Consider the following 27,882-nt stretch of genomic DNA (forward strand, 5'->3'; position numbering starts at 1 on the left):
TCAAAGTTGAATTCTTTAACTAGATGCTAGATAGTGCAATACAGTCAGTTGAAGAATGTTTCATGCAGTTCAAGGGACAGAACAGTATATTTGGGATGTTGTATGATATTCCAAAACTCCTCACTGTACCTGAAGACGACCTACACCAGCAATGCAGGGCATTAGAAACAGTGTTGACACATGGTGACATATACGATATTTATGAGAGTGATTTAGACGATGAATCACTCGCCCTTTCAAGATACATTTTAGCAAGATCAACTCCAAAAGGCTGTTCTGGAATATATGTGCACAAATAAGATGGCTACCCTCTTTCCAAATGCTTTTGTTGCTCTGCGCATACTTCACACAACTCCTGTAACAGTTGCCAGTGGAGAATGCAGCTTCTCCAAGCTGAAGTTAATAAAAACACATCTACGCTTCACAATGACTACAGAAGAGGCTGGTTGGCCTTGCAACCATCTCAATAAAGCATGAGCTGGCCCAGACTGTGGACCTTCAGGAAGCAGTTAAAATCTTTGCAACAAGAAGGCACAGAAATCATCATTTTGATTATTCAAGCAGATAAAAATGCCAGTGTTTACTATGCAGACAAGAAAAGTCACATTTGCTGTTCAGGCGTTTGAAACTTAAGTGTTACTTACAATTTTTGAACGAGGCATTTAAAGTTGTTAGTTCTCCTTTACTGAGGCAGGTAACAGAGCAGTACCACGAGAGGAGTAGAACAGGAAGAAGGCAGAATTGAGATCTTTTTAAGTTTTGGCCCTGAAGCGAGTGGGCATGGGGGCATCATTTGAGCTCCCTGCCTCAGGTGCCAAAATGGTGTGGGCCGGCTCTGGCATCATGATACGAAAATAAAATGCAACCATGCAAGCTAACGGAGAATCCCTTTAGAAATAGCCTTTTTTAGGAGACTAGAATTTCATCTTTATCTGGGTCTATCTGCGTGGGGGTGCTACTACATTTATCTGTTCAAAGTTTGACAAAAAAGTGCTCATCTCTGTACCTGGTGTCACACTTTAAAATATCTATATTTTATATATATTTTTGCCAAGCCCCGGGCCGTTGGTCAAAGAAACTTATACAGAGTTCTTCTGAAGAAGCTTCCCTCTCTTACCAAACAAAGTTGGCCCAACAAAAGATATTACCTCATCCATCAGATCTCAAAAATCATGAGCACATTTACATATTCCAAGCATTTCTCTGTAACTATGAGACATAGACACTTATTTTTTTTCTTAAATAAAAGCTGTGATTCAGATGTAATAACATGACTTCAAGAACTAGGATTTTAAAAGGGGAGAAGGAAACCTGCCAAATATAGTGAGTTTCAGAATAAACTTAGGAAGTTGAAGACAATGAATACTTTTCCAGAAAAGGATCCCCTGCACGTGCACCCAATCTCCAGTGCTGACTAACCATTCTCCTTCGTATGTCAGTGCCATTCCTTTCTCCAGCCTGCCATGGAGCAAAGCTATGCATCTACTTTTAGAGGGTTTTGGAGCGTGCCCCAGGAAGGAACTATTTCTCAAGTTGCTCTGAGTGAGCACTACTGAAGGGAAAAGCAAAGGCAGGGATGAGTGCCTATTGACATGGCAAGGGAATATTTGATGTAAACTAAGGCACACTACTAAGTTTTTTTGACAAACTTACATTGACACCCAAAAGATTACAAAACAAAAATTGCCAGAGGGTGTTCTCATTTGTTCTCTCTGTTGACAGATCCTGTCCACACAGGGTGCATCATTAACATAAGAACGGCCATACTAGGTCAGATCAACATTCCATCTAGCCCAGTATTGTGTCTGCTGACAATTGACAATACTAGATGCCCCAGAATGAGGGAACACAACAGGTAATCCTCACGTGATCCCTCTCATGTCACCCACCTCTAGAGAAACAGAGGCTAGGGATACCATTCCCACTCATCCTAGCTAATAGCCATTGATGGACCTAACCTCCATTAATTTATCTAGCTCTTTTTTGAACACTGTTAAAGTCCTAGCCTTCACCACATCTTCTGGCAAGGAGTTCCAGAGGTTGACTTTGTGCTGAGTGAAGAAAAACTTCCTTTTGTTGTTTTAAACCTGCTGCCTATTAATTTCATTTGGTGACCCCTAGTTCTTATATTGTGGGAATAAAAGTAAATAACTTTTCCTTATTCACTTTTTCCACACCAGTCATGGCTTTATAGACCTCTATCATATCCCCCCTTAGTCTCTTCTTTTCTAAGATGAGAAGTCCAAGTCTTTTTAATCTCTCTTCATATGGGACCTGTTCCAAACCCCTAATCATTGTTGTTCCCCTTTTCTGAACCTTTTCCAATGGCAATATATCTTTTTTGAGATGAGGTGACCACATCTGTACTCAGTAATCAAGATGTGGGTATACCGTGGTGTCGTGAGGTTCGATGTATTTTAGATCCAAGGGAAACCGGGACACTCCAGGTCTACTTAACCACTTTCTTATTTATTTCAAGCTTTAAGCAGTCAATGCAGTTGTTTAAGTTTTACAAACCTTAAAAACAATTACTATGCAATTTAAACCTTAAATACTATAAATTCTAAAGCAATTAATACAGCACAAAGCAATGCAAAAGTAATTACTAGACAATCTACTGTAATAGAATAATAAAGCCTAATTCACTTGCATTTCACCTGTATGCTACCTCCAGTACCAGGCAGGAGGTTGTGGTTCCTTTTCTTCCCATGCAATGGAACACCGTGCACTGGGTCGCCAGTGTGTAGGGACATGTGGGTCAATCCTGCTCATTCCCTCCCATCGATTGTTCTTACTAAGCCCAATTTATGACAAAGCGAGACTTGGTCATTCTAATAATATTTACCAATTGATTACGTAGTGTGTAGGATCTGTAAAATGCCCAGTGCCTCTATTTGGCATACATCTAAAACTATGTGAGTAGTTGACAGTGTCATGGCTTCATTTGTACTTTTGCTTATCACAAACAGAAGTACCAGTACAAGGTTGCTTGTCATCTGTTCTTGACATGGTCTCGCGTACCCTGCTTAATCTGCATTGTTATGCAAAACAATTCCTGACTCAATTCCTTGCCTGCGTGCTTTGGCGCACCAGACTTGAGACAGGCCAGAAATCTGCACTTTGAACAAGACAGACATCACCATTTATTGCCACGGCAGTGTAGTCTAGGCTCCCCTGCACATGGTTTTACTTAGAGGCAATAAGATATTCTCGGTCTTATTCTCTATCCCTTTTTAAATTATTCCTAACATTCTATTTGCTTTTTTGACTGCCACTGTACACTGAGTGGATGTTTTCAGTGAACTATCCACAATGATTCCAAAATCTCTCTCTTGAGTAGCTAAATTAGTCCCCATCATATTGTACGTATAGTTGGGATTATTTTTTCTAATGTGCTTTACTTTACATTTGTCAGCATTAAATTTCTTTTGCCATTTTGTTGCCGAAACACTTCTTTTGGTGAGATTTTAGAAGTTCTTCACAGTCTGCTTCAGTCTTAACTATCTTGAGCAGTTTGGTATCATCTGAAGATTTTGCCACCTCACTGTTTACCTCTTTCTCTAGATAATTTATAAATAAGTTGAACAAGATTGGTCCCAGGACAAACCCTTGAAGACCCCACTAGTTAGCTCTCTCCATTTGGAAAACTTACCATTTATTCCTACCCTTTGTTTCCTGTCTTTTAATCAGTTATCAAACCATGAAAGGACCTTGATGGTGTGAGCAAAGCACTGTGTGTATCCTGCAGTGTTGCAGGAAGGCAGAGCTGACCTCCTCTTGGGATTCTGAGTTCTCTCACAGCTTCTTCAGCTGCTGGGAGCAGCATCATGAATAGCTCTGTAAACTCTTGGTGCTGAGGAATGTCAAAGCTGCTCAGCAGCCTGTCCCCCACACCCTGCAGCTGAAGTCTACCTACTGCTGTGTTCCTAGTACAGGGCAGAATGGGCAGAACATTCCAATTTTTTGTTCTTTCTTTGTTCCCTAAACAGAACACTCAAATGTCAAGATACTTCCCAGAATTGGAAAGGGGAGGGGTGGATGCCTGAAGGGCAGCAGAGATCAAAACACTGAGCAGAGCCACCAGGGCAAGCATTGTGGGATACTGGTAGAAGCCAATTCTGTTAACAAAACAAACAGCAGAAGCATCACTGGCTCTTTGTCAAAAATAAGGAGAGAGGAAAGAAAAAAATCTCTTGTAGGGGTAGATGGTTTTTGTCACTGAAACTAGGTGTTTTTCCAGAGAAAAGTCACATCGCAGTGCTTTGTCGCCAAAAGGCAGGTTTTGGCAACAAATCTTGGTAGTGTAGACAAGGATGGGGAAGGGCATTAGCCTTAGTAAACGTGGTTCATAATGATGCTGCGTAGATATGCTGAACATATGTTCCAGTTTTTTCCGGGACAGTCTGTAATTGAAATGCTCTGTCCCAGTGCCCCCACCAAGTAGGGAAATGTCCTGGAAAGCCCCGCCGGATCTGGCTAGAAATGGCACCGCCATTTCCCTCCTCCCCTGCCCACAGAACAGCTTTGCAGATGGTAGTTAGGGTTGCCAGGTGTCCAGTTTTGAACCAGTCAGTCCAAGTATTTGAGCTTTCTGTTCAGGAAACAAATTGAGAAAATATAAAGGAGCAAATATAAATGTCTGGTATTTTCTAAATAAGATGTAATGTAGATTGTGATGTAATCTCAAGTGTGTCCGGTATTTTGGTTTAAACCATCTGGCAACCCTAATGGTAGTGCAGCACAGCAGCAACTCCCTCCTCCCTCAGCAAGTAGGTGGCTCTCTGGGTGGTTTGCCAGCAGGCAACCAGGGCCACTTCTGGTAGGGCGCGGTTTCTGGGTTGGGTTGGAAGCTGGAGCCTTTTCCAAGCTCTAGTGCAGTGTGCGTCACTTCCTGGCTACCCCCTGCCAGCCTCCACCCCACTACTGCGCAGCCCCCTCCCTGCCTCCCTTCCCCCACGAGATGCCTCTGCCGTGCATGGCCCAATCCAGATATGCCGCCTCCTCCTCCATCCCCAGGCAGCCGCTTGCTTTTTGTATAGCAGCCACTGCAGGAGGGTGCCTGGTGGGTCCAAGAGCGTGCCTCATGTGGCTGCCGCTTGACTCCAGCTGTAGCCAGGGCCACCCATGGTGCTATTTTTAATACCATGGTCCCACCTCCGGGAGCAGCTGGAGCCAGGATTGCAGGGGCCCAGGCTCCAGCCCCTGCAAACTGCTTCCCATTTTGAAGGGAGAAGGTGAGGAAAGGGGCGGGGGAGAACCAAGGGGAAGAGGTGAGGAGAGGAAGGGGCTTGTGCTGAGGGGAGAGGAGGGAACAGGGCAGGAGAAGAAAGGTGAAGGCACCAAGGGGCAGAGTGGAGGAAAGACAAATGCCATGGGGTCACAAGGAGACAATGAGGGGAAAGGGCAGAATGGAGGGAGGAGAGGGGAGAGAAGGTGTCAGTGGGGGTGGGAGAAAGGAGGGGACAGGGTGATGCTGGGAGAGGGGATGGACAATGGGGCCAAGAGGGAGGAAAAGGAGAGGGGAGGAGTGGGTGCCAGGAAAAGAGGGATTGAAAGGAGGGGTGGGCATGAGGAAGGCAGGGGAAGGAGCAAGTCACGTGTGAGGCACAGAGGGGCATGAGCAGAACTGGTCAGAGGGTGGTGAGTGGGGTGGGTAGCAGGGAGAAAGCAGACAAGGAGGGAAGGGGCAGTGAAGGAAGGGGGAGGCACCAGGAAGGCACAGGGATAAGGGAAGGTGCAGGTGCCAGGGATATTATGGGGGTAAAGCAGAAGGGCAGACAGGGAGGGGACAGGCACCAGAAGAGAGTGGCAGGACAGGTGGATAAAGGGAGGTGTTAGGAGAGGGGAGGGTGAGGAGTAGCTACAGGTGATCAGAGTGGGGCTAGAAGTGGACACAGGAGGAAGAGAAGGGCTGGTGCAGAGGAGGAGGGGCAGGACCCCAAAAGGCTGAGGGGAGTGAGAAGGGCAAGAGCCAGCACAACAGAGGAGGGTGGGGGTAGGCACAGCTGGCACCAGGGGAGCAGATGGGGCGAAATGAGGGTAGGAGAAATGGCAGCAGAGGGTAAAGGGAGAGGTTTATAAGATATTTATTAATAATTTGGGTGCCTCAGTGGCACTCATGTGAACAAGCGCACATGGACTCAATACTGGTGCACAAGACAAAATTCCCCAGCCTCTCTGCCCTCACCCCCCCAACAGTTAATGCAATGCAAGCTGGGTTACTGCCATGGCAGGCTAGTAGCATAGGAGGGTGTCCTGTGGTCTTAGAGGGGTCACATGACACCCTTTACTTCTGGTCACATGCCCATCTTGTACTACCTCCAAGGGTGGATTTCTTGTATCAAAGGGCGTGGCTAATGTGTTCAGGGGGTGTGGCTAAGGGGACCAGGGGCGTGGCTAGCGTGTCCCTAATTTTGGTTCCGAAAATATGGTCACCACAAGCATAGGGCCGGGAGCTTGTTTTGACCTCAGTAAAGATGGCAGATAGACGGCTTGCCCACAACAAAAATGGCCGCCTCGCCTCTTTTTTTTTTTTTTTTCCCCCTCGGGTCAGCGGGTTCCCTTCCTAAGAACTTGATCGGCGGTTGAGTGGGTGGAGTCGGGGCCCGCGCCCTGATTTGCGTCCCAGGCGGATGACGTAGCTGTCCCGCGCTGATGATGGCATCCGGGTTTTCCCCGCTGGAGGTGTTGTTGTCGCTGGGGTCCGGAACGATGGGCGGCAATAGCGCAGGGCTCCCCGGCCGGCTCTGATGGCGGCGCTCGGGGCGGCCGACGGCCCCGTGCCGTTGCTGGACGAGTTCACGGCTCCGGCGGAGAAGAGCCGCTTCCTGGAGCGGAGCCGAGGCCGCATTCAGAGCCTGTTCCGGGTGCGGCTCGCCGTGCTGGGGGCGCCGGGGCAGCCCCCTGGCTCGGGCCCCGCCGCGGACAGGATCTGGCTGCGGCTCGCCGGGGACAAGGAGACAGTGCGCAGCGCCAAGGTAACGGGGGCGGGGCGGCTCCTCAGGTACAGCGGCCCCCTCAGCCCCCGCCTGCCAGCCCATCCCCTCCCCTCCCCTCGCTTCCCCTGCCTTACCCCCGACGCCGCCCGGAGCAGGCAGGGCTGGCTCACAGCCGCGCTCGGGTAGGCGGGAGAGGCCCAGTACAGCGCTGAGCACGTTTTCGGCGTCTAACCGCGATGCTGCTTAGGTGGGTGAGTCTTTCTTGGCCACGCAGGGAGCCAGTTGTGTGTGGGATGGTTGCCAGAGCTTGGTTATTTTTACATGGGCCTCGAAACAAGGTAGTTGGGGTGTAATGTCTGTAGAGGGGTATGGGGTGTGATATATGCGGGTAGTTGAGAACAACTACTTGATCACATACTCACACCCTGGCCACTTTGCATTTTTAAAGGGACACAGGAGGAAGGTTGTCCTGAGACCCTGTAGGGGACCAGACACTGAGCCAGATCCGGCGGGGCTTTCCAGGACATTTCCCTACTTGGTGGGGGCACTGGGACAGAGCATTTCAATTACAGACTGTCCCGGAAAAAACTGGGACGCATGTAAATGTGCGATTGCTGAAATTTTCAGCAGTTACTTTAGGGAGGAGTGTAATAAGGATGTTAAATATCTGTTAATTGAGTAATTGATTAGCCTCATGAATTCTTATAGGTTAGTTGACTATTCTATAGTCCCCGGGCAGCCCCTGTCCTGCGGGTGTAGGGGTCTGAGCTCCTGGACCTGGCACAAGCCAGAACTGAGCCAGGCTGCCTGCTTGCCTGGCTCCTAATACACTTTACATGCAGAGCCGCAGTGGGAGTAGATCCAGGATCCAGTGCAAACTGGGGCTGGGCTGCTGGCCAGCCTCCTAAAAAATTTACAGGTAAGGGGTGGAGGGGAAATGTGTGTAGTCTATAGCATTAACCTATAAGCTTTTGCGTATCAGTTAATTGACTATATTATTACATCCTTAGTGTGTAAAAGTGTATTTTAATATCCCTAGTTAATATAGCTATGTGTGTTAGGGGTAATTCACACCCTGAATGCTGTAGTTATACTGACTTAACCTCAGTATAGATGGATACTCAGGTTAATTCCAGCTTACAGTGGTGAAAGATTAGTGTGTTTGTTACTTTAGGATCACTACCTATGTGAATTATGGATGTGAATGGGTAACTGATTAATCGGTACCCAGGAGCAGTCCCCTACCCGCATTCTGCCATGGGTAGAAGGCTTTTCCAGCTCACCTGGGCCCCCACATGGTGCTGCCAAGAGTTACCTCTACCCTAAGGTTGGAACGCCCAGCCCCCCACCGCAGGCAGAGGCTACTCCAGCTGAGCTGGAGTGGCCCCTGTGTGTGGTGGGAGAACAGCTTTAGTCCAGCTAGGCTGGAGCAGGAAACCCCACCCCTTTAATTGGTTAACTGGTTAATTGTAGTGGCTTGCACTATATTTAACCAGTTAAAAAATTAAACAGGATTTTACATCCCTATTGGGAATAAGGCCCTCTTTTTTTTCAGTTTCAGTTTTCGGAATTAAATATTAGGTCAAGGCTACTCAACTTTGGAAGCCCAAGGGGCCACAATGATATTCTCAGCACATGCCAAGGGCCGCAAGTTAAGTGCGGTTGCATATAAATGCAAATATATATACAAATAGCTTCTTTCACACTGATGGGCATGAATACAAAGCACATCCCACAATGTCCCGGCACCACCTCCATGGGCTCTAGAAACGCCAACACCCTGTACCTGTCTGTTCCAGCCAGCCTGTCCGCTTGCGACTTTCGATGCTCACCCCGCCTGGGAGATGCCTCACTGTTGTGGTGTGTGTTTCCAGTGGAAGCCATGTTCAAGGGATCCCACTCATGAGCTGTGTGTTGAGCCCCATGTAAACTCAAACTGTGCCGAGGGCTGCGGGCTTAGTAGCCCTGTATTAGGTGATAGGAGGACTGAGAAAAGCTATGGAGTAAAGAGTATTGAAAGTAAAAGAAGTTCAATGTTGTCACTGTACATTAACAGTGCATACACGTATGCACTAGGACTGTTAAAATGTGTGTAATTAACCATGTAACCGCTAGGAAAAAATTCAGCGGTTACATGCTTACACATGGGGCAGCAGCCAGCTCTCTGGAAGCCGGTGTACACCAGGAGCCTTTAGCTGGCCTCTGGAGCACGAGGTCTCACCTGCCACTTTGCTCCTAGGGAGCCTGCTGCTGCCTCATGCTCAGCAGATGGCTCCCTGGAAACCAGACCAGGAATTGCATTTAGCCATTTGGGTAATTGATAAGCTCATGCTTATTGATTATCCATTTAAATGGCTACATTTTTACTTTCCTAATATGTGCAAGTATGTGTTGCCTTCCTTTAACCGATAGCCTCATGTTTGCATCTAGACTAATTTATTAACGTAAATATTTCTACTCAATGTAGTGCATTGGATTTTCTTAATATATCAGTATTTTCATTAGGGATGTTAAATATTGGTTAATTGAATAGTTGATTAACTAATGAATTCTTATAAGTTATTCTATAGTTCCTGGGGCAGGGCTGGCAGCCAATGTGCTCCAGCCTCACTCCTGAGAAGCACCTTGCTACTCTGTGCTGCTGTCTCTGATACAGTGGCAGCAGCACAGGGTGCCAGGTGGGAGCTGATCTGCGAGGGGAGCCAGGTTAAAACCCAGCTCCCCTTGTGGACCTGTGCTGTTGCTCTATGCTGCTGCCTCTGAACGAGGCAGCAGCGTAGGGTAGCAACAACCCCTCTCTGTGGGGTGGTCTGAACTCCTGGATCCAGTGCAAGCCAGAACTGATCTGGGCTGCTGGCCAGCCTGCTAAAAAATTTACTGGCAAGTGCTGGGAGGTGTGGGGGGAGGGAATGCATGTAGTCTATAGCATAAACCGATAAGCAAAAGCTTATAGGTTAATCGACTGCACTATTAAATACATGAAAATTAGGGATGTGTGTCTTCCAGTATTCAGACAAAAATCAATTGTCTGAATTACAAAAACAATTAATTTTTTAAACCTGGGCATTTTTCTGTAAAAACTTAACTCCATAGTTAACCTTGTTTTTATACTAGGCTGGCATATAGTTATGGCAACATAGCTATGCCGCTGTAGTTTCCATAGTATTGACATAGCTTTACTGTATTTTGATATTGGCCTAACACATAATTAGCTATGAATCAGCCCTACCCTACCTCTGATAGCTGTAGATTGAGGATCGGTGTGTGAAGGGAGGAGAAGGAAGAGATTAAAATAAAATACATCTGTATAAAAAGAACTCCGACTCAGACATTGACCTGTCCTAACAAAGTTGATGTATTCATACTGCCAGTGAAATGGGTTTTGTGCCATTGTTTTATAAGTGTGAGAAATAAGGAACCAAAAAGTATAAGTCTGTCAACACTAAAGCATAGTCCTGCTGTCACAATTGTGAAACACGGTTGTGTCCTAAGCAGTTTATACCAATTGCTTCTTGACTGTGCAATGAGAAAAAACAAAACCAGAACTATATTCTAATCATGTTAAATGATGTTTTGGTCAGATGTTTTGCCTGCACCCTCTAGAAAAACTCTGTTATGAAGCGGTTATGCCTCAGCCATATTATACCAGGAATGTGACTGACTAGTTGCTTTCTTCCTCCCCCCCCCCCCCCCCGTTGCTGCCTCTATCAGAAAGAGGCAGCAATGGAGGGGCAAGAGGAGGGGTGCTTCAAAGTGGCAGCACTGCATGGAGCCTGGGGTCAGCTGGGGACTCTTCCACTGACCTCTGGCTCCATGCGGTGCTACCGCTTTGAAATGCCATGGGGAGCATGGGGCCAGCTTCTGTGCCCCGCTGGCCCCATGCTCCCTGTAGAGCTTTCACCTTTAAAGTATAGCAACAGTAGCAACTTCAAAGGCGGAGGTGCCCTTATCGACTAATGAAATAGTTGATGCAAATTGCCAGATAATCAAAATTTTACATCCCTATATTATACAATTATTTAAACATGTTTATTTTCATGACTTTTTTGTAACCCAGGGCTCTGTTTATCATTGTTAAAATGGTTCTTCCCAAAAGAATGCTAATAACTTGACATTGCTCTAATGCTGAAACCTAAATGGTTTCACCAGTTTAGTTCTTAGAATAGGTGACCATTTATCCAATTAAAAAGAAAAAAAAACTTATGCTAAGCCAGGAAAAGGCAAGCTAACCTTTCATGTTCTTACATCTGTATTATATATTTAATTTTAGAGAGTTTGTACATTTTTTCTGTTCATCTGTCTCTTCAAGAACTCCTCAACAGCAAGAGCTAGGACCACCAAATTTAGTATGCAGCTTACACTTATCCTAACTTAAAGCAAGGTCAAGGTTTGGTTGTGCCAGGAAAATGGGGATTAGAATGTTTTCCACAACACACACAGAGAGGGGGCTGAGAGCAGGGACAGTTATGCTCCACAATGTGTGATCTGAGCACAGAGTACAGTTATGCTGCAGCTTGACCACAGGGGGCTGGCCTCACCAGAAAGAGAGTAGGGAGGTAAAATGTGGTTTAGAAATGTAACTGTGTAGCCGCTTAAAATCCTAGCGGTTACATGTGTTGCAAGCTTTGCCATATAAAGCTTTTATATATAAGCTTTATACATTAGAGCCTGCAGTGAAGCTGCTTCCTTCTCCCTCTCCCGTGAGTGGGCCAACAGCCCCTGCTAGCCTTATTCTTGGGGAAGCATATTGGTTAACATTTAAACTGTTACACTTTTGCATCCCTAGAGGAGAGTGGCCAGGTGGGGCCAGAGCTCTCCATATTACCAGCCATGGGTAAGTGGTCATCCCCCATCCCCAAAACCCTCCCCTGGCCTTCATCTCCAGTGCCAGATGGAGGGAGTGGGGGCTTAGTTGCTTACATCCCTAGTAGATGTACACCTACTGTTTTAGTATGTGGCACAAAACCACAAGAGATGCATTGAAGAGCCACTTGTGTCATTGCTCCAAATAAATTCTTGTCTTTTCTATGGAGACTGCAAAAAAAAAAAAAGCCAGTTTTGATAGAGATGTTATTTGGAAGGTCCCCTTTTAACTCTTAACTTTAACTGAGGCAACAAATTCGTCAGCATTTTAACCACAAAGTTGCCTAGACTTGCTCTAGGCAGGGTTAAATGACAAACTTGTTAAGTCTTTTAGTTGGTGGATACTGATGATAGTACTTCCTTGAAAAAAATTGAGATGCTTATGTGGACACAGCCACACAGGTGATTCTATTGATTTTCAGGCTCTGGTTTTTTACTTTAGTTGTAACTATTGAAAATTAATTACCTCCTAGTTCATGGAGTCCATGTAAGAGAATTTGCCTCTTAAATGTAAGAGAGAGCGCTCTAGTTTGTTTTGGAAAAATTAGATCCGCTCTTTATAGGTGGAAATTGTCTACAGTTAAGAACTAATTGGTACCTGATATTTATAGATATAGAAACTGGGGGTGTTAACTGGTAAACATACCAGTAAGTATGAGACTTACAGGTATGCTCACTTGTTAACTGACCCTTGCTGGTGAGCTCTGGAGCAGCACTGGCAGGCAGGCAGGATCCCGCAGCTCAGGTCATGGTGGGGCTAATGGGCAGGCCCTAAGTTTAAAATGGTTAATTGGTTAAGTGCTAGTATCCCTAACAAATACTTTTGGTTAAGGAAAGCTGAATTTGGAAACCCATTTAATTTTTGCTCAATTCTGAGTAATATATATTACAAAAATGATAGAGGAATTTCAACCCAAATGTTGAATTTGCCCATTGATCTTGGACCTTGTGAGTAGAATATACACAGGCCAGGTCTACGCTGCGGGTGAAGGTCGGTTTAAGGTGCTCAACTCCAGTTACATAAATAAGTAAGCTGGACTCAACATATCTTAAGCCATGCTTGGTGCCATCTCTACAGTGGGAGGTTGATGGAAGAAATGCTCCCATCAACTTCCCTTACTCCTCAAAACAGCAAGGACTATCAGCCCCAATCGAGGCACCCTCAGCATTCAATTTAGTAGGTTTTTATTAAACCTTCTAAATCAAACCCCAGAAGATCAGTCACTGGAATGGAGATCATCCGGTAAGTGGAGATGTGGCTACAGATTACACTCACTTTGTGTGCAGAGTAATACTGGGCTTTAGTTGTTATATGCTGCCTGACTACCAAGTAGTGTAAGTGTGAGGTTCATGGTATATATAGCATGTTAGAGTTCCACTATGATAGTCTCCTGCAACAACTTGAAAAGTTGCTCCTGCATTGGATAGTGCAACAATGTAGAAGTCTACAATTTCAAGTGTTTAATAATAGCAAATGGCTAGTATAAACAGAAATGACTGACATTTTTCATAATAGTTCATTAATACTGTAAATAACTGAAAATTGCTAGTATCTATTTGGTCAGATGACTTACAAATTGGAAATGGATACTAGAATGTAGCCCAGATAGGCGATAGGGGATTCTTTTTGTGAAGTACAGAAAAACTACTTGCCTGCTTCAGATTGTTTCAGCAGCAGTTTATACCACTTTGTAGTCTTGCAACATCCTGTCCTTGGAAGGTTAAAAGATGTGGTCTGTAGAAAAAGGAAGGGTAATAATTTTCTTATTAAATGGTCTAGAGAACCACTGCTAGAAATAAGGTAAATGTCTGTCTTTAGTGCTAATTATTAGCATAAAATATAGGTCAATAAACATTTGCTTGTCGACTAGCCCTTAACATCCTTAGCTTCTACTATACTGTAAAACCCCATCTTGTTTTGGATAGTCAGTCGACTAGTTGAATCCCCCCGCGCTGCCTCTATCAGAGAGATGCAGCAAAGGCGGGGGAGGAGGGGTAGAAGGAATATTTCAAAGTGGCAATGCCACACAGCTGAGTTGGGGATTAGCTGGGCGGCGCTGCTGCTTTAAAACCAAGATGGCATTTCAAAGAGGCAGCCATTGCACAGCTGATTCCTCGGATCAGTTCTGCAGTGCTGCCCCTTTAAAATGCCACCTCGGCATTTCCCCAGGACCCAGGATTAGCTGAAGAGTCCCCTGCTGACTCCGGGTTCCATGAGGGTGCTGTAGCTTTGAAATGCACAACAGCCCCTGCTGGAGCCCTTGTACATTTCAAAGGAGGAATGAGGAAATGCCTATTGACTATCGAACCATAATTCAACATCCTTAGTAGAAGCTGAGGCTGTGCACTGGGAGACAAAAAGAAAAGATAATTATGTATTCAAAAGATACAAATGCATTTCTGATTACACAGGATTTCTATTTAAACACCTCTGTTGAAAAATAGAGAATTAATTAGATATGTCACTGATTAATTGATTCATACTCTTTTTTTTCTTCTGACCATAAGAGTCCCCAAAATTGACTAAATTATTTCATTTTTGTTTAGACCGTCTGGCACCCCTATGTGAAGCTGCACATACTGGATCCCTGTTGTTTTTCTTCTTCTTCCTGCTTCCTCTGACTCTCAGGAAGTGAGCTCTTGCTCCCAGCTGCCCAGGGGAGGGGCAGAGGAGGAACCTTTCCCCTCACTTCCTGAGAGTCAGAGGAAGCAGGACAGAGAAGAAAAGCAACAGGGATCTGGAATGTGCAGCTGCAGTTCCTCTACTCCCTGAAATGGCAGCAGGGGGAGCTCAGGACTGCAACAGTCTCAGATGGAGGAGGTGCCCCCAGTCAGCCCCTTTAACCTGCCTGGCGGCTTGCTGTTTAGCGTGGCAGCTTGCAGGAAGCCCTGGGAGCCCATCTGGGAGCGTGCTGTCCCACTGCAGCCCGTTTAAAAATACAAAGGCAGCAGCCCACAGAGCAGCCTCTGTCTGTGCTGAGCCTAGGTTCACCATGAACAGAGGCTGCTCCATGGCAGCCTTTCCTGCCTCTCTCCCACCTCCCCACACTTCTGCCGGCTTTTAAGTTGGCTGCCTCGAGCACTGGCTCCTGCCTAGCTCCCGTCCCCTGCTGTCTCTGTGGGAGGCAGCAATGAGAGGACAGGGGACTCCATGAAGCTAGCTTGCGAGGAGAGCCAACGTTAAAGCCAGCTCCCCCTCCCCTGCTGCCTCTGATAGTCAGCAGTGCAGGGAGACAAGCAGCTCGTGTGAGCCAATACATGCATGGAACTGGCTTGAAAGCCTGCTCCAATCACCCTCTGTGCTGCTGCCTTTCTTTCAGAGGCAGCAGTATAGGGATGGGGAAGGCAAGTGGCTCTGTGGATCTGGTCCCCATGGGCACTGGCTTCCCACACCCCTTGCTGCTTCTGAGACATAGGCTGTGGAGGGAGCGGGGAAAGGAATGTGTGTGTAGTCAATTACATGTTGACATCCTTAGTTTGCATTTCAAATTTCTAGCCTAGCTAGCATTCAATGGCCTTAAGTGCCATTTAAATTTTTTCTCACATGCCTTTATACAAAGACCTTCATATCCACGGTTATCCGCTCTTTATCTGTGGGTGTGGATATTTGCAGCTGCCCTTTTAAATATAGAAGCATAGTACAGTATTTTGCAGATACAGCCTCTGCAGGTTGACTATAGGTCATTTGGCCTGGGATTGTTTAACCCTTTCTAGCCATTTGCCCTACTAGACACAATATTTGTTGCAATTAGAATAGTGATATTAATAATGGTTTTTATGTTCATATTATAATCCGATAACACCACAGGAAAGCAGCAACAAATATATGCAGGTTTGTATGTAGGAACTGAGGATGAAGCCTGCTCAGTGGGCATGGACTTGAAAGAATTTAGCTGCCAGTTCTAACAAGTTTCTACGGGTGTGTCTAGACTACAGGGTTTTTTCGAAAAAAGTAGCCTTTCTTCAAAAAAAACTTCACCTGAGTCTAGACTACAGCCACGTTCTTTCAAAAGTAAATCGAAAGAACACGGAATTTTTTTCGATCATGGTAAACCTTATTTTACGAGGAATAATGCCTTTTTTCGAAAGTACTCTTTTGAAAAAAGGTGTTATTGAATGCAAACTGTGCTTTTTTGATAGAGAGCATTTGCCGCTCTCTTTCAAAAGATTCTTTTGAGCATGAGAAAACTGAGGGTGGGTGGGTGGGTGGGTGTGTGTGTGTGTGTGTGTGTGTGTGTGTGTGTGTGTGTGTTTGAAGTTTATAGCTTGGCCAGATTTGGGTGAATTTTCTTAGGTTATGTCTCTGATATCATAGCAAATCTTTCTCCAGATTTCAAGTCCCTACTCTAAAACATGGAGTCATTAGATCACCTCAGTGAAATAATTATAGTATTTTTTTTAAATGGGCAAAATATAGTTTTTCTTTACCTCATTCTTAGAAATGGCTTAAACATGTTAGCTGAAACTTTCAAGAAAAAATTCAGCTAGAGACAGACAGCTTGGAAAATTTCAGCCCAAACGATTAGTTAGTTTTATGAAGCTAAAAAAGCTTTGGGAAGTGTTAAGATTGCTAAATTATGAGTGTTGCCTACCTGTGCCACCTATATTGTGTTAACAAAAACTTGTCTACAAAGGAACAAACGTGCTTGAAATAACTTTTTTTTGTTTTCCCTGTTTAAATATAGAAATGACTTAATTGTGGAGTTCTGTCATTATCACTCTTCCATTTGAATCTGTCCTTTTAATCCTGTTCTCTAAAATTGCATTATAAAAAGCATTGATTATTTTTTGTGACTTGCTTTGAGTATAACTGTTTTAAATATCTGACTGATTAATGCAGTTGCCATTTAAAATAATTTAATATATTATTGGGGTAATGGAAGAATCCATAATGGTTGTCATCTGGCTATCATGATCAGATATTGTATGTTGGGACTTTTTTATGAAGTAACTGCCTATTTTAGGAAAACTAACTTTGTTAAACTTTTTTTTGGTAACTTGGTGTATGAATTCTGGTGTTTAAATACTGATCTTGAGTGAATAATTAAACAGTACTAAGATTAAATTGAACTTTAAACATTTTAAGATATTACTAATTATAGTAATTCACTGGTTAATTGTCTTCATTTTTAATATGGGAACACTTATCTTTTAAACAGAGATCAAATTTGTAGGTCAAATCTACCTCTCTGATTAAAAACATACATTATTTCATCATCAACTTTCTTTAGAATAGCTTTGTAGTGGCCCAGCTGCAGCTCTGCTCTCACCCCCAGACCCATGACAGAGGCCAAAGCTGGTGGTGGGAACAGAACTGCAGCTGGGCTGCACTGGTCGCAGTTGGATGCTGTTCTACTCCTGACCCTCAGACCCAGGCTTGGAACAGAGCTGAAGCTTGGGGCAGGGCTGGGAGCTGGGAATAGAGCAAAGTGGTGGACAGGAAAAGGCTGGGTGGTGCGCTGTCCCTGAATGTTGCTCCCTATTGTGCCCCACAGTTTGGCCACCTCTGCCTTAGGCTGTAGTTTTACTATTTATTATAGTGGTTTATCGTTGGCCTAAACACAAAATATTAACATGGTGTACACACTTGTGATTTGAAGAGTCATTTATTCTCTCTCTCTTTCTCTCTCTCTCTTGTAGGAATATATTAAGGGACTTTGTGAACCTGAATTAGAAGAAAAGGAATATTATCCAAAGGACATGCACTGCATTTTCGTTGGCGCACAGAGCCTGTTTCTTAACTGTCTTATTCAGGATACCTGTGCAGATATAACAGTGCAGGAAATAGGATTGCTTATTATTAAGGGTGGTGCAGAAGCTGTTGTAATGGCTAGAAGTCATATTCAGCAATTTGTGAAACTCTTTAAAAACAATGAAAGCTTATTAAGTGACAAGGAATCAAATGTAAAAAAACAATTTAAACAATTTGTGGAAGCACATGCAGATAAATATACAATGGACTTGTTGATCTTGCCTAGCTCACTAAAAAGAGAACTTCTGAATCTTACACAAAGTGATTGTTGTGAAGCAGATGGCAATATTATAGATCTTACTACAGATTTGGTAAGCACATCTGAATTTTCACAGAACAAAACCCCAAAAATAACGATGAGTGGAGATGGAAGAACTGTTGGGGAGGAAGCAAGAAATAAAGCTGGAACCCCTGTAACAGAGCTTACAAAACAAATGGACACAGTGTTTTCCAATGCACCAGGAAGAGGTTTTATTCCTATAAGTGGTGTGACTCCACTTGAGATATCTCTTTCCAAAGAGAGACAGTCATGTAAAAGAAGGTGTTCTGATGCTGAGGAAAGGCTTCCTAAGAAACAGTTTTCACTAGAAAGTGATCAGGAGGGCAGGCCTACACAATGTAGTGAAGATCCAGATGGGAGAGCAGTTGTTGATCTGACTTCTGATAATTGCAGTGAATTGGATGATCCACGTTTCTCTATTAAAGACTGCGAAGACATTAGTGAGGAAATGGAATACAAGATTCTTGTAAACTTTTTCAGGACCATGGGATATTCCCAAAAAATTGTAGAGAAAGTTATTAGTGAACTGGGACAATCAGTGGAACCATTAATGCTCCTGGAAGCAATAGAAAAGGAAAGTACAAAGTTTCAGAAGGAAAAAGAACAGTCACAGCAAATATCTAGATCTGTAAGTGTGCATTCAGGTGGTAATGCAGATCTTTCACAGCCTCTGCAATATAGAGATTCTGTCAGTAAAAATCAACTTAAACCTGGTCATACTTTAAAAGAGATAAAAAATGTAAAACAAAGAGAAAATTCTCCATGTGCACGTCTTCTGCCAGAAGACAAAATGCATGCGTCAAGTTATAAAAATAAAATTGCTGTTCCTTGTGGTAAAAATTCAGCAGAGCATTGTAAACAAGTACACTTGAATTCTTTTGATCAAAGTCCTGGGACAAATGATATAGAAACTGATGGTCTTGTACCTTCTTCTAACATTTCACAAGAATTCATGAAAAATGGAGCACTAAAAGATGTTGACTTTGTTGCAAGAGGGAGCTCAGACAGAGCATGTGAATCAGTTCAGACTGAAACGGTAAGCCAACAAAAATCTACACAGCTCTCGAATACACAGAATAGTCAACCTGATCAAATGGCGAGACCAGGACATTGCAATCCTTCTCAGCTTAGATTCCTCCACCAACCCTCTTTTGATATCCACAAACCTGTTGAATGTACTTTTCCAAACTCTGTATTTCCATCCCAACCACATGCTCCAGATCTAGAGAGGAAGCCAGCTGGACCATACAATCATCATACAGATGCCTCAGTTACTGGGATTCAAAGATTTATGGATTCTCTGAAAAAGCCATACAATTTGGAATTGAAAAATGAACCTGGGAAAGCATCTTTAAAATACATCATTATAGATGGGAGCAACGTTGCAATTTCGTAAGTATTGCTGGTTTGCACTACTTAAAGTGTCAATGAATTTCAAAGTGAAACTGTGAAGAATATAGCACGGCCTGGATATAAAGGCCTTTCTTGTCAAAAAGTGTTAAATAACTGGTCACATGGAGATAAGTTATTTACTACTCAGCTGAGTTTCCCACTAATCTTTTAGTAATGGGCTAATATGGTAAGAGATATAGGGGTGAATTCTTTCCATTGCAAACTATTTAAGCATGATAAATTTGATTTAATTGCCTGTTAAATTGCAATTCCTTCTACAGTTTTAGTATCTGTATCTTCCATATTCTAAATATGTATAGCTTTGCTCTTTAAAGGTTGCCATGTTCCACTTAGTTCTTCAGAAATTCTTCTAGATACATACCTCAAATACTGTGCTGATGTGAGTGGTTTAAGAATATCAGTCCCTTTTCTGTGGTGAATGAAGCAGTTCCCATAAGAGTCTCTGTTTGGATGCATGGGGGGGAAGGACTTTGACCTTATGCTAAATAGTTACTTTCTTTTTACTAAAACGTAGAGATTTTTAGTATTTGATATGTTTTAATTATGATCTTTAATATTTGTAAGTCAATTAAAAGTAAGTACATACCAGTAACTAAGAAATTATATGCAGCCTAGAGTCCAAATTCAAAAAAAGGCAGCAAGCGGGGGTGGGGGGGGAAGAGGGTTACTTCAAAGTCACAGCACCACACAGAGCCATGGGTCAGCTGCTCCATGAGGTGCTTTTCAAAGCGGCAGCACTGCATGGAGCCCAGGATCACCTGGGGACTCCCCAGCTAACCCCAGTTTCCACGCAGGGGACTCTTGTGCATTTCAAAGCGCTAGTGCCTTTGTGGAGCCCAGAGTCAGTGGGACTTCCCGCTGGCCCTGGGCTCCACTCCATGTTCCAACTTTGGGGCTCTTGTACATTTCAGAGGCGGAACACAAGTGCTGATTGACCAGTCAATACTGAATCAATGTAACTTAGGTAGACTTACAGCGGTGTCTACACCACATTGTGTTGACAGGAGACACTCTCCCACCAACTTAACTTCTGCGGTGAGGGAGGGAGTACATTGTCAGGAGAGTACTCAGCCTTTGACTTAGCCTGTCTTCACTAGACCTGCTAAATTGAAGCTGCTGCATTGATCACAGCAGTTGTAAGAATAGACAAGTCCTGTGATGGAACTTATTAATTGATCTCTCATTTAGTTGATCTAATGCACTTCAAACTATGGAGTTTCCAAGCAAATTCTACTTTGGTATAGAATTCTTCACAACATTGGAATGTGAAAGTATGATCTAGGAGCAGTTTTCTTTATTAGGGAAGTGCTATTTTTCCAGGACTAGATTAGCTTCCTGCTGCTCCACTACCTAATATATGCAGGGCTTGACAAGTGGTAGTGAGCCCCGCTCGCCAGCCGCATGGTTTGGTGCGCTGCGCATGCATGGACCGAGGCTGTGGCACTCTGCCGAGCTAAAATCTACTCGCCATGCGAGTAGATTGCCATAATTGTCAAGCCCTGTGTGTGTGTGTGTGTGTGTGTGTGTGTGTGTGTGTGTTTAGATTTCATCTCTGCATCTGAGAGCCAGTTTAGGAATACTTGAACAAACAGAAAGAGCTAAGATCAGCAAATATTTTCTTACCCTAACTTAAACCACGGTCAGGGTTTGGTTGTTCCTGGAAAACTTGAAGTGCTATGAATGGAACTGTTTTCCATAACATGGGAGAGGGCAGAGAGAGGAGAACGCAAAAGGGAGGGGCACAGAGAAGAGGGATGCAATACTTCATGGCTACTGGGGGGCAGCTGCAGCACCAAGAGAATGGCCAGCAGGGCTGGGGCTCTGCAATCTTGCTGGCCAGTACACCGGTAAGTTGTCTCCCCCTCCTCCTCCTCCCTGCCCCAACCTAGAGCCTGCAGACTGTGCGGGGAAGCTGTCCCTCCTTACCCCCATAGGTGTGTAAGTGAGTAGTTGAGTAGTCAGCTACCCAATAAGGCTAAGCTTATTGGGTAGCTAATCAAAATGACTACTTGCTTCTCTCCTCTTCCCCCTCCCCGTTTGCTTCCTCTATATCAGAGGCAGCAGGGTGGGAGGACAGGAGCCGGTGCTGGGGGCAGTCATCTTAAAAGCTGGTTCCCCCAGCACCATCTTGTTTTGCCTCCCACCGCGCTGCTGCCTCGATCTGCTACTGGGGCTTGTTGCAAGCAGGGACTGCTGGACCTGGCTTTTACTGCATTTTAAAATGCAGAGCTGCAGTGGTCCTGGCTCTGTACTGGCTCGTGTGGTTCGGGGACCTACCCCCCATTGCAGTTTAAATGTAGTAGGAGATGAGCGCCCAGGTCCTACTACATTTAAACTGCAGAACCACAGTGGGTTTAGCTCCTGGACCAGTGTGAGCTGGTACAGAGCACATTTTCTTATCAACTAATCATGTAGTTGATACAAATTGTATCGACTACATGACTAATCAGTTACCCACCTCTTAACATCCTTATACCCCTGAACTCTCATCCCGGCCTTTGTTTTTAAAAAAAAATGAAATAAAACATTTTCATTGATTTTTTTTTTTTAATTTATTTTATTTTATTACGTCAGTTAAAGATTCAAGCAACACCAGGTACATCTGCTAGAGCTAAGATAAGAAATAACTTTGTATTGAGCAACGAGAACAGAGAAACTGTCTACTAGAACAATACTTGCCTTATCATAAAACTCACCAGCAAAAGGTAAAAATTGATTCTTTAAAAAAAATAACAAAACAAAATTAAAAACAAAACCCTCTGGATTAATGGATTCCTGACAAGCTGGGGGCAGGGAGTAAGCACAAATACTAACTAAAGTGGTATAAAGGACCCAATTACAGCCATAAAACGTCAGTGGTAATCAGAGCGCTTTCTAAGGTGCATGGCTATGCAGCTACCTAATAAGCCCCATGCAGGGAGTTGGGGCTGCTGTGCAAAGTTACCACAACTGTGGGAGAGATGCTCTCCCCCAGCCCCAGCGGTAGGGATGTAAGTGACTAGTTGAGTAGTGATTTGACTACCCAATAAGCCTACTCAATTATTTGCTTCTCCTCCCCCCCCTCCCCCCACCACCACCCTTGCTGCCTCTGATACAGAGTCAGCAAGGGAAGGAGCAGGAACTAGTACTGAGAGGAGCTGACTTAAAAGCCGGTTCCCCCAAGCACAGTCTCTGCAGTGTGTGTGGGAGGGGCAGGGAAGGCAGAGGCACAGCAGTCCGGGGACCTGGTGCAAGCTGGGACTGCTGAGTCCCAGCTTGCATCAGGTCCTGGACCTACCCTCCACTGTAGGTCTGTAGTTTAAATGTAGTAGGAGCTTCTTAATGTCCTCATAATCTGATCTGTTCATGATTACTACAGCACCTCCTCTACACAGACACCCCCTATAGCATGTTGTTTAGTGAATACACAAAAATTTGCAACTGGTAACCTATGACTTGTACTAAAAATACCCATGATTAAACATTGGAGTGAAGGGGTGCTAGGGAATACTGTTTCTGGTAGGGGCATCTGGAGGGTGGTGTTTAGGGCTAGTGGCACTTGCTGCCCTGAAATGTGGACCGCAGCTGCAAAGATTGTGGCTGTTTCAGCTGCCCAGGGAACACTGTCAGGAGTTTCCAGAGTGTCAGTTAGTGTAGCTGTCCCACCAGCCAACTGAGCAGCTGGCGCTGGCCTACAGAAGTCCCAAAGGTAATGGAAAGTCAGAGAATCCATGCCTTCCACAACCTTCGTGATCGACACACAACTTTTATGACTTATAGCAGCATTTCTAAAACTGTGTCGCATTTCTCAAACTTACAGGGGGGCCGCAGCTGGATCTGGGTTTTTTTTGCATTTGTGTCTCCCCGGCATCTCCAGACAGTCCGGGCTCCGTCCAGTCAATTTTCCCCTGCCGCATCTGGCGGGGGAGTGAAGAGCGCAGTAGAATCTAGTAAAGGGTGGTAGGAGGGGGCAGTTGCTGGGTGCCACGCTAGGGGGTTGCTGGGCTGGGTGGAAGCGGAGCATGCACTGCTCTGGCCCACCTGACCAGCAGAGACCATCAGCTGGCCACGTGATGCTTCCCCTGCAAGCTGCCAGCTGAGGCAGATTCTTCTTCAGTGCCTGGCTCTGTGGGGGAAGGAGGGGGAGAGGAGTGGGGAGATTTGATTGGAGCGGGGCTCCAGATGCTGAGGATGCCTGCCTGGGGGGATGGGAGAGTGCTAGGGGGGCCTGGGTCTGACATGGGCGGAATGCACTGGGATGGGAGATGCTGGGGGGCCTGCCTCGGGGTGGGGGCGCTGGGGGAGGCCTGACGGGGGGAGGGGTGGTTGCAGACCTAAACTGGTGCAACTTTTGCTTAACTTTGGCTCCAACCCCTTTTCTTTTTTTTTGCTTAACAACTTTGGTGGGTGGGTGTGTCACACAAATTCAATTAGCATTTTAGGGGGTCACGGTATCACAGAGTTTGAGAATCCCTGACTTATAGGATTTTTAAATGTTGATTATTTTGTAATTCCTCATGTTTATGGTTTTGAAATCTCTTGTTTCCCTTTACACAGACATACACCACAATAAATTTTGACTTATAAACAGTGAATATAATTTCAAAGTTAGATGTTTGAGGTTATGCAACTTGTCACCTAATTTTCTGTTGTTCAGGTTTACATCATGGCTGTTTTTGAGATTTCTGCTACTGTTAGCTGGACAATCTCATCTGGGTATCCCCACTTCCAATCATATCTTCGGAGTGTACAAAAGTAGCTTTTTCTCTTACTCTGCTGGAAATACTGGATTTGAACTTTATTTCATTCCTTCAAAAAGATACCTTTTGAAGGTAAAGATACCTTTCTTGCATTGGATCAAGACATCTTGGCCAGGATCTTTCACATCACTTTTGGGATTGATGTTTTTGCTTTGTAGCATGTGACTATACATTCATTTGATAAAGTTCCACCACTAATGAACTTTATGCCAAAATGTTAAATAGCAAAAAAAAAATTTTCAGAATAAAAATTCTGCATCTATAGATGTTGAATAGAAATTTCATATTGTTAAATCAGTTAAGGCTCTCAGTAGAAATGTGATTTCAACAGTTGTTGGTCTCATCAGATGTTCTCTAGACTCCTACAGATCATTCTTAATGCCTCCTACCTTCTCAGAAAACAGATTAATAAAAAAGCAATTTGTCAAAATAGCAGCAACTGTTAGTGATGTAATTAAGGATTTGTGTCAGATTCCCAACATGATATGCTACTTTAGGAGTTCATATTGTAGTTAACTGTATTTCAACTGGGCTCAAATCTAGAATACAAAACATTGATAGAGTGACTGATTCTTTAGCTCTCAGTAGGATTGAAAAAGGTTACTAATATAAAAATCAGGATTGATTTGTTTGGAGTCTGACAGACATCACTTTGTGGAATGCAGTGTTAGAACAGCCTATTTGTGTCTTGTTAATATTTAAAAAATATTTTTAAAATGGTCTGTCTAGTGATAAAAACAATAAATAAAATAGAGATACATTCCTGGAAGTACAGGTTCTTTCAAGGCTTTTCAGACATCACAGTACTGATTGCATTACAAAAACTCAGATCTTTTTCTTCAGTTTTTTTATTCCATCTACTTTGTCACAGATTTCTACTTCTTTCTTTTTCTCCTAGTCCTAGCCGGATTAGTTCTGTTTTAGGCCATTCATATTTGCTGATACTTTAGCAGGTCTGATCATGTTTCCAGAACTGGCTGCTATCCTTGTATCTGATCTTTGAATCTTACCAAGGGCCAGAGATTCACTTCTTTCTGGCATATTTGTAAGATTATTTTTAGGGTTTCTTATTGTACCTCCTCTCAAAAGGGTATTTGTGGCTTCCAGCACTATAATGGCTGATCAACTATTTCGCTGACAGGCTTTAAACTCACAGGTACAAAGTATTCATGCTAAAAGTAGTTGCATACTCTTGCAGTCAGAACAAATCTTTCTTTTACTTTCCAAATACAGCTATGCATTTTGAAGAGCAAAAAATGTTGTTAACTTCTTGTGGACTTGTGGACTAACTTGTGGACTTCTTCATACTCAATCCAGATAAAGTGTGATGGTTATAAACTAAAGGAGATAATTTGGTAGCTGCTATTCTAACTTCGATTTAAGGATACATTGTATCCTCTGAATTAATTTTGATACCAGTCTTAAAAATGCCAGCATGAAAATGGTTAACTGAAGTACTCGATTAACACTTCCTGCCATTTGACTGTTGTTGTCCTGGCAGGTTTTATGGGGAAATTCTATATGACCCATGACTGTCTGACATTAATTGAATAAAAAAGTACAGTGTTGTTACGGTAAATAGTGTTACAACTGAACTATTTCCTCATTGTTCAGATTTTGTTCTGTAGAAAATAGTCATGCAAACGATAAGTCATAACTGAGTCATGATTTATCTTAACCTTTTTTAGACTGATTTCCCAAACTTGTATTGGTGGAAACGAAATGCAAATTGCTCGGGTTATGCAGAAAGTAACAAATCCACCACTTCCTCCTAATATCTACTTTTAGAAAAGGACCATTTTTCTGATGAATGGGGTTTATGTTGAAGTATGAGCTCAAAGTTCTGTCCGAAGATAGAATGCACTGTTCTTTTCTAGCACTCATGACGGTATTGGATGCTTCAGAAAATAAGTGTCCAGGTATATTATGCTTGGTGTGTAAATTCAGAAATGACCACTCAATTAGCAGATAATAAAGAAAATACCTTAGGGTTCTTAAGCCATTGTCCAAAGTTTCACTTCTATACAAACCATTAGTAGTAGGGCTTGTTTTTTGTTGCATTGTTAGCTCCAGGTATAACCTAAGTTTTGCCTCTAAATCAATTCCCATCTATGCATATAGCTTTCTGTCTTGAGCTAAGCAGTCCTTCAAGCTCAGGCTAGTTGGATGGTCAGGGGGGAAGTATGGGTTGAAGCCTGAGAAGCCTAACCTGAGCATCAAAGTAGTCTCTGCACTTGAGAGCTTGCAATGGCATAGATGTGTTTTACTCTTGTGAGATCTCTTATCTAGCCGCTCTAGACAGAAAGAGCTCTATTGTTGACCTAATTAAGCCATCCCTGAAGGGAGAAACGCTCCTACCAGCACAGCACTGTGCACTCTGCCACTTATGCTAGCAAAATTTTTGTCCCTCAGAGGGGTGTTTTTTTACACCATTGAATGACATAAATTTTGCCAACATAATTGTTAGTGTAGACATGGCCTTAGTAATGCTGTGAGGATGCAGCATCTGGAGTTGCAACTCGTCAGCTGTTAATCGGATCAATCTGTGCTGCTTAACTGATAGCTCTGAGCAGATTTTGTTTTGGAGCGGTTTGCCGTATGATTAACCTCAGAGCTTGACTGGCTCAAGTAGAGTAACCAGATAAGTTTAGTGAAGAGAAACCGCCACAATATGTCTACAGTGTACCTGAAAGCAAGCCTTCCAACCATGAACAAACTTCTGATGGTGGAACTTGTGCTAGTGCGCTAAAAATAGCTATTGTGACATTGTGGTTCAGACTCTTAAGTCTAAGTCAAAGCAACACAGCTATTTTTAGTGCACTAGTTCGAGCCTCATCACTGCAAAGCTTTAGGTCCAGGATGGGAGGCTCACTCCCAGATGCAATGTAAACCTATTCTGAGATGTTCTCCCTAAACTGTTCACACATCTGAAGAAGTGAGTTTTGCCCACAGAAGCTCATGATACCACCATCTACATGTTTTGTTAGTCTTTAAAGTGCTACTAGACTATTTGTTGTTTTTTTAAATCATTCCATTCAGTCAGCTGAAAACTTTAATTACAAAAAGTGAGGGATTTTTGGTTTTGTTTCAATCCTCATCTTTCTATGTTGAAGTAGGGTTTGATATTGTCATTTGCACCTCCTCAAATCTTTCCTCCTCCATGTGTCCTTTTCTCTTCTACCCTGAGGTGTACCAACACCCTTCTGCGCATGCAACACATCTCTTGGGAGGGAAAAATGTTTCTCCATTCCTCTTACACTCTAAGTGCACATCAGGCTCCAGACATCTTTTGTATCCCTCCTTGGAGATTTAAATATTTTATTATTTGGTTATGTCTGTGTATATGGGGATGGAAAGATGTGTTTGACTTCTTACTGTGCTAAAATCCTGGTTTAGTCAAGGTGTGGCTTTAACAGTCGTTACTAGTTTAGGTGAACTAGGTTGCCAGCCATGCAACCCAGTTTAAAATGGGGTTGCACCCCAGTTTGGGGTTCTGACTGTTTGAGAACAACAGTTCTAGAAAGCACCATCCCAGTTGCAAATATGCACCAAGCTGGGGAACAACTGCATTCCATATGACATGAGCATCTGAGACTGACACCCTTTTTACAACATTTAATTGCTGTGTTTTAAATGCCTACCTTGCTCAAATGCCACTTTACACAATTCAGCTTGAAGGATATAAACTGCATGGGAAAATAAGAGTGACGAGAATGGTGATTAAAGGTGGGACCAGTTGACACAGGAGACAAGAACAGAAAAGCTCATACTCTAAGGCTGAGTGGAGAACATTTTCTGGGTTGGGGCCTCTGATCCACAGAGAAATCAGTTGAGAAGCAAAAAAAAACCCAAAACAAATCCTCACTGATGTGGCCCCCAACTAAGAAGGAGAAAGGG

The 27,882-nt window shown here is 43.8% G+C and overlaps 1 protein-coding gene across 5 annotated transcripts in view; it reads left to right on the plus strand.

Moving 5' to 3' along the window:
* Positions 1-6,612: 6,612 nt before the first annotated feature.
* N4BP1 (NEDD4 binding protein 1) overlaps positions 6,613-27,882 on the plus strand; it is a 50,657-nt gene continuing 29,387 nt past the window's right edge. For 2 of the 5 annotated variants that reach the window (XR_016350501.1, XR_012906712.2), the window contains exons 1-2: positions 6,613-6,977; positions 17,442-19,225. Coding sequence is in view for 1 of the 5 variants with exons in the window: in XM_075940227.2 (XP_075796342.2) it covers positions 6,750-6,977; positions 17,442-19,225 (2,012 nt within the window). In the remaining 4 variants the exon portion in view is untranslated. The remainder of the gene's footprint in view (positions 6,978-17,441; positions 19,226-27,882) is intronic. The other 3 variants (XR_016350502.1, XR_016350503.1, XM_075940227.2) reach the window with 3 other exon arrangements.

The sequence above is a fragment of the Pelodiscus sinensis genome, chromosome 12, assembly GCF_052426305.1.
Source record: "Pelodiscus sinensis isolate ZL-2025 chromosome 12, ASM5242630v1, whole genome shotgun sequence".
NCBI classification, from domain to species: Eukaryota; Metazoa; Chordata; order Testudines; family Trionychidae; genus Pelodiscus; species Pelodiscus sinensis.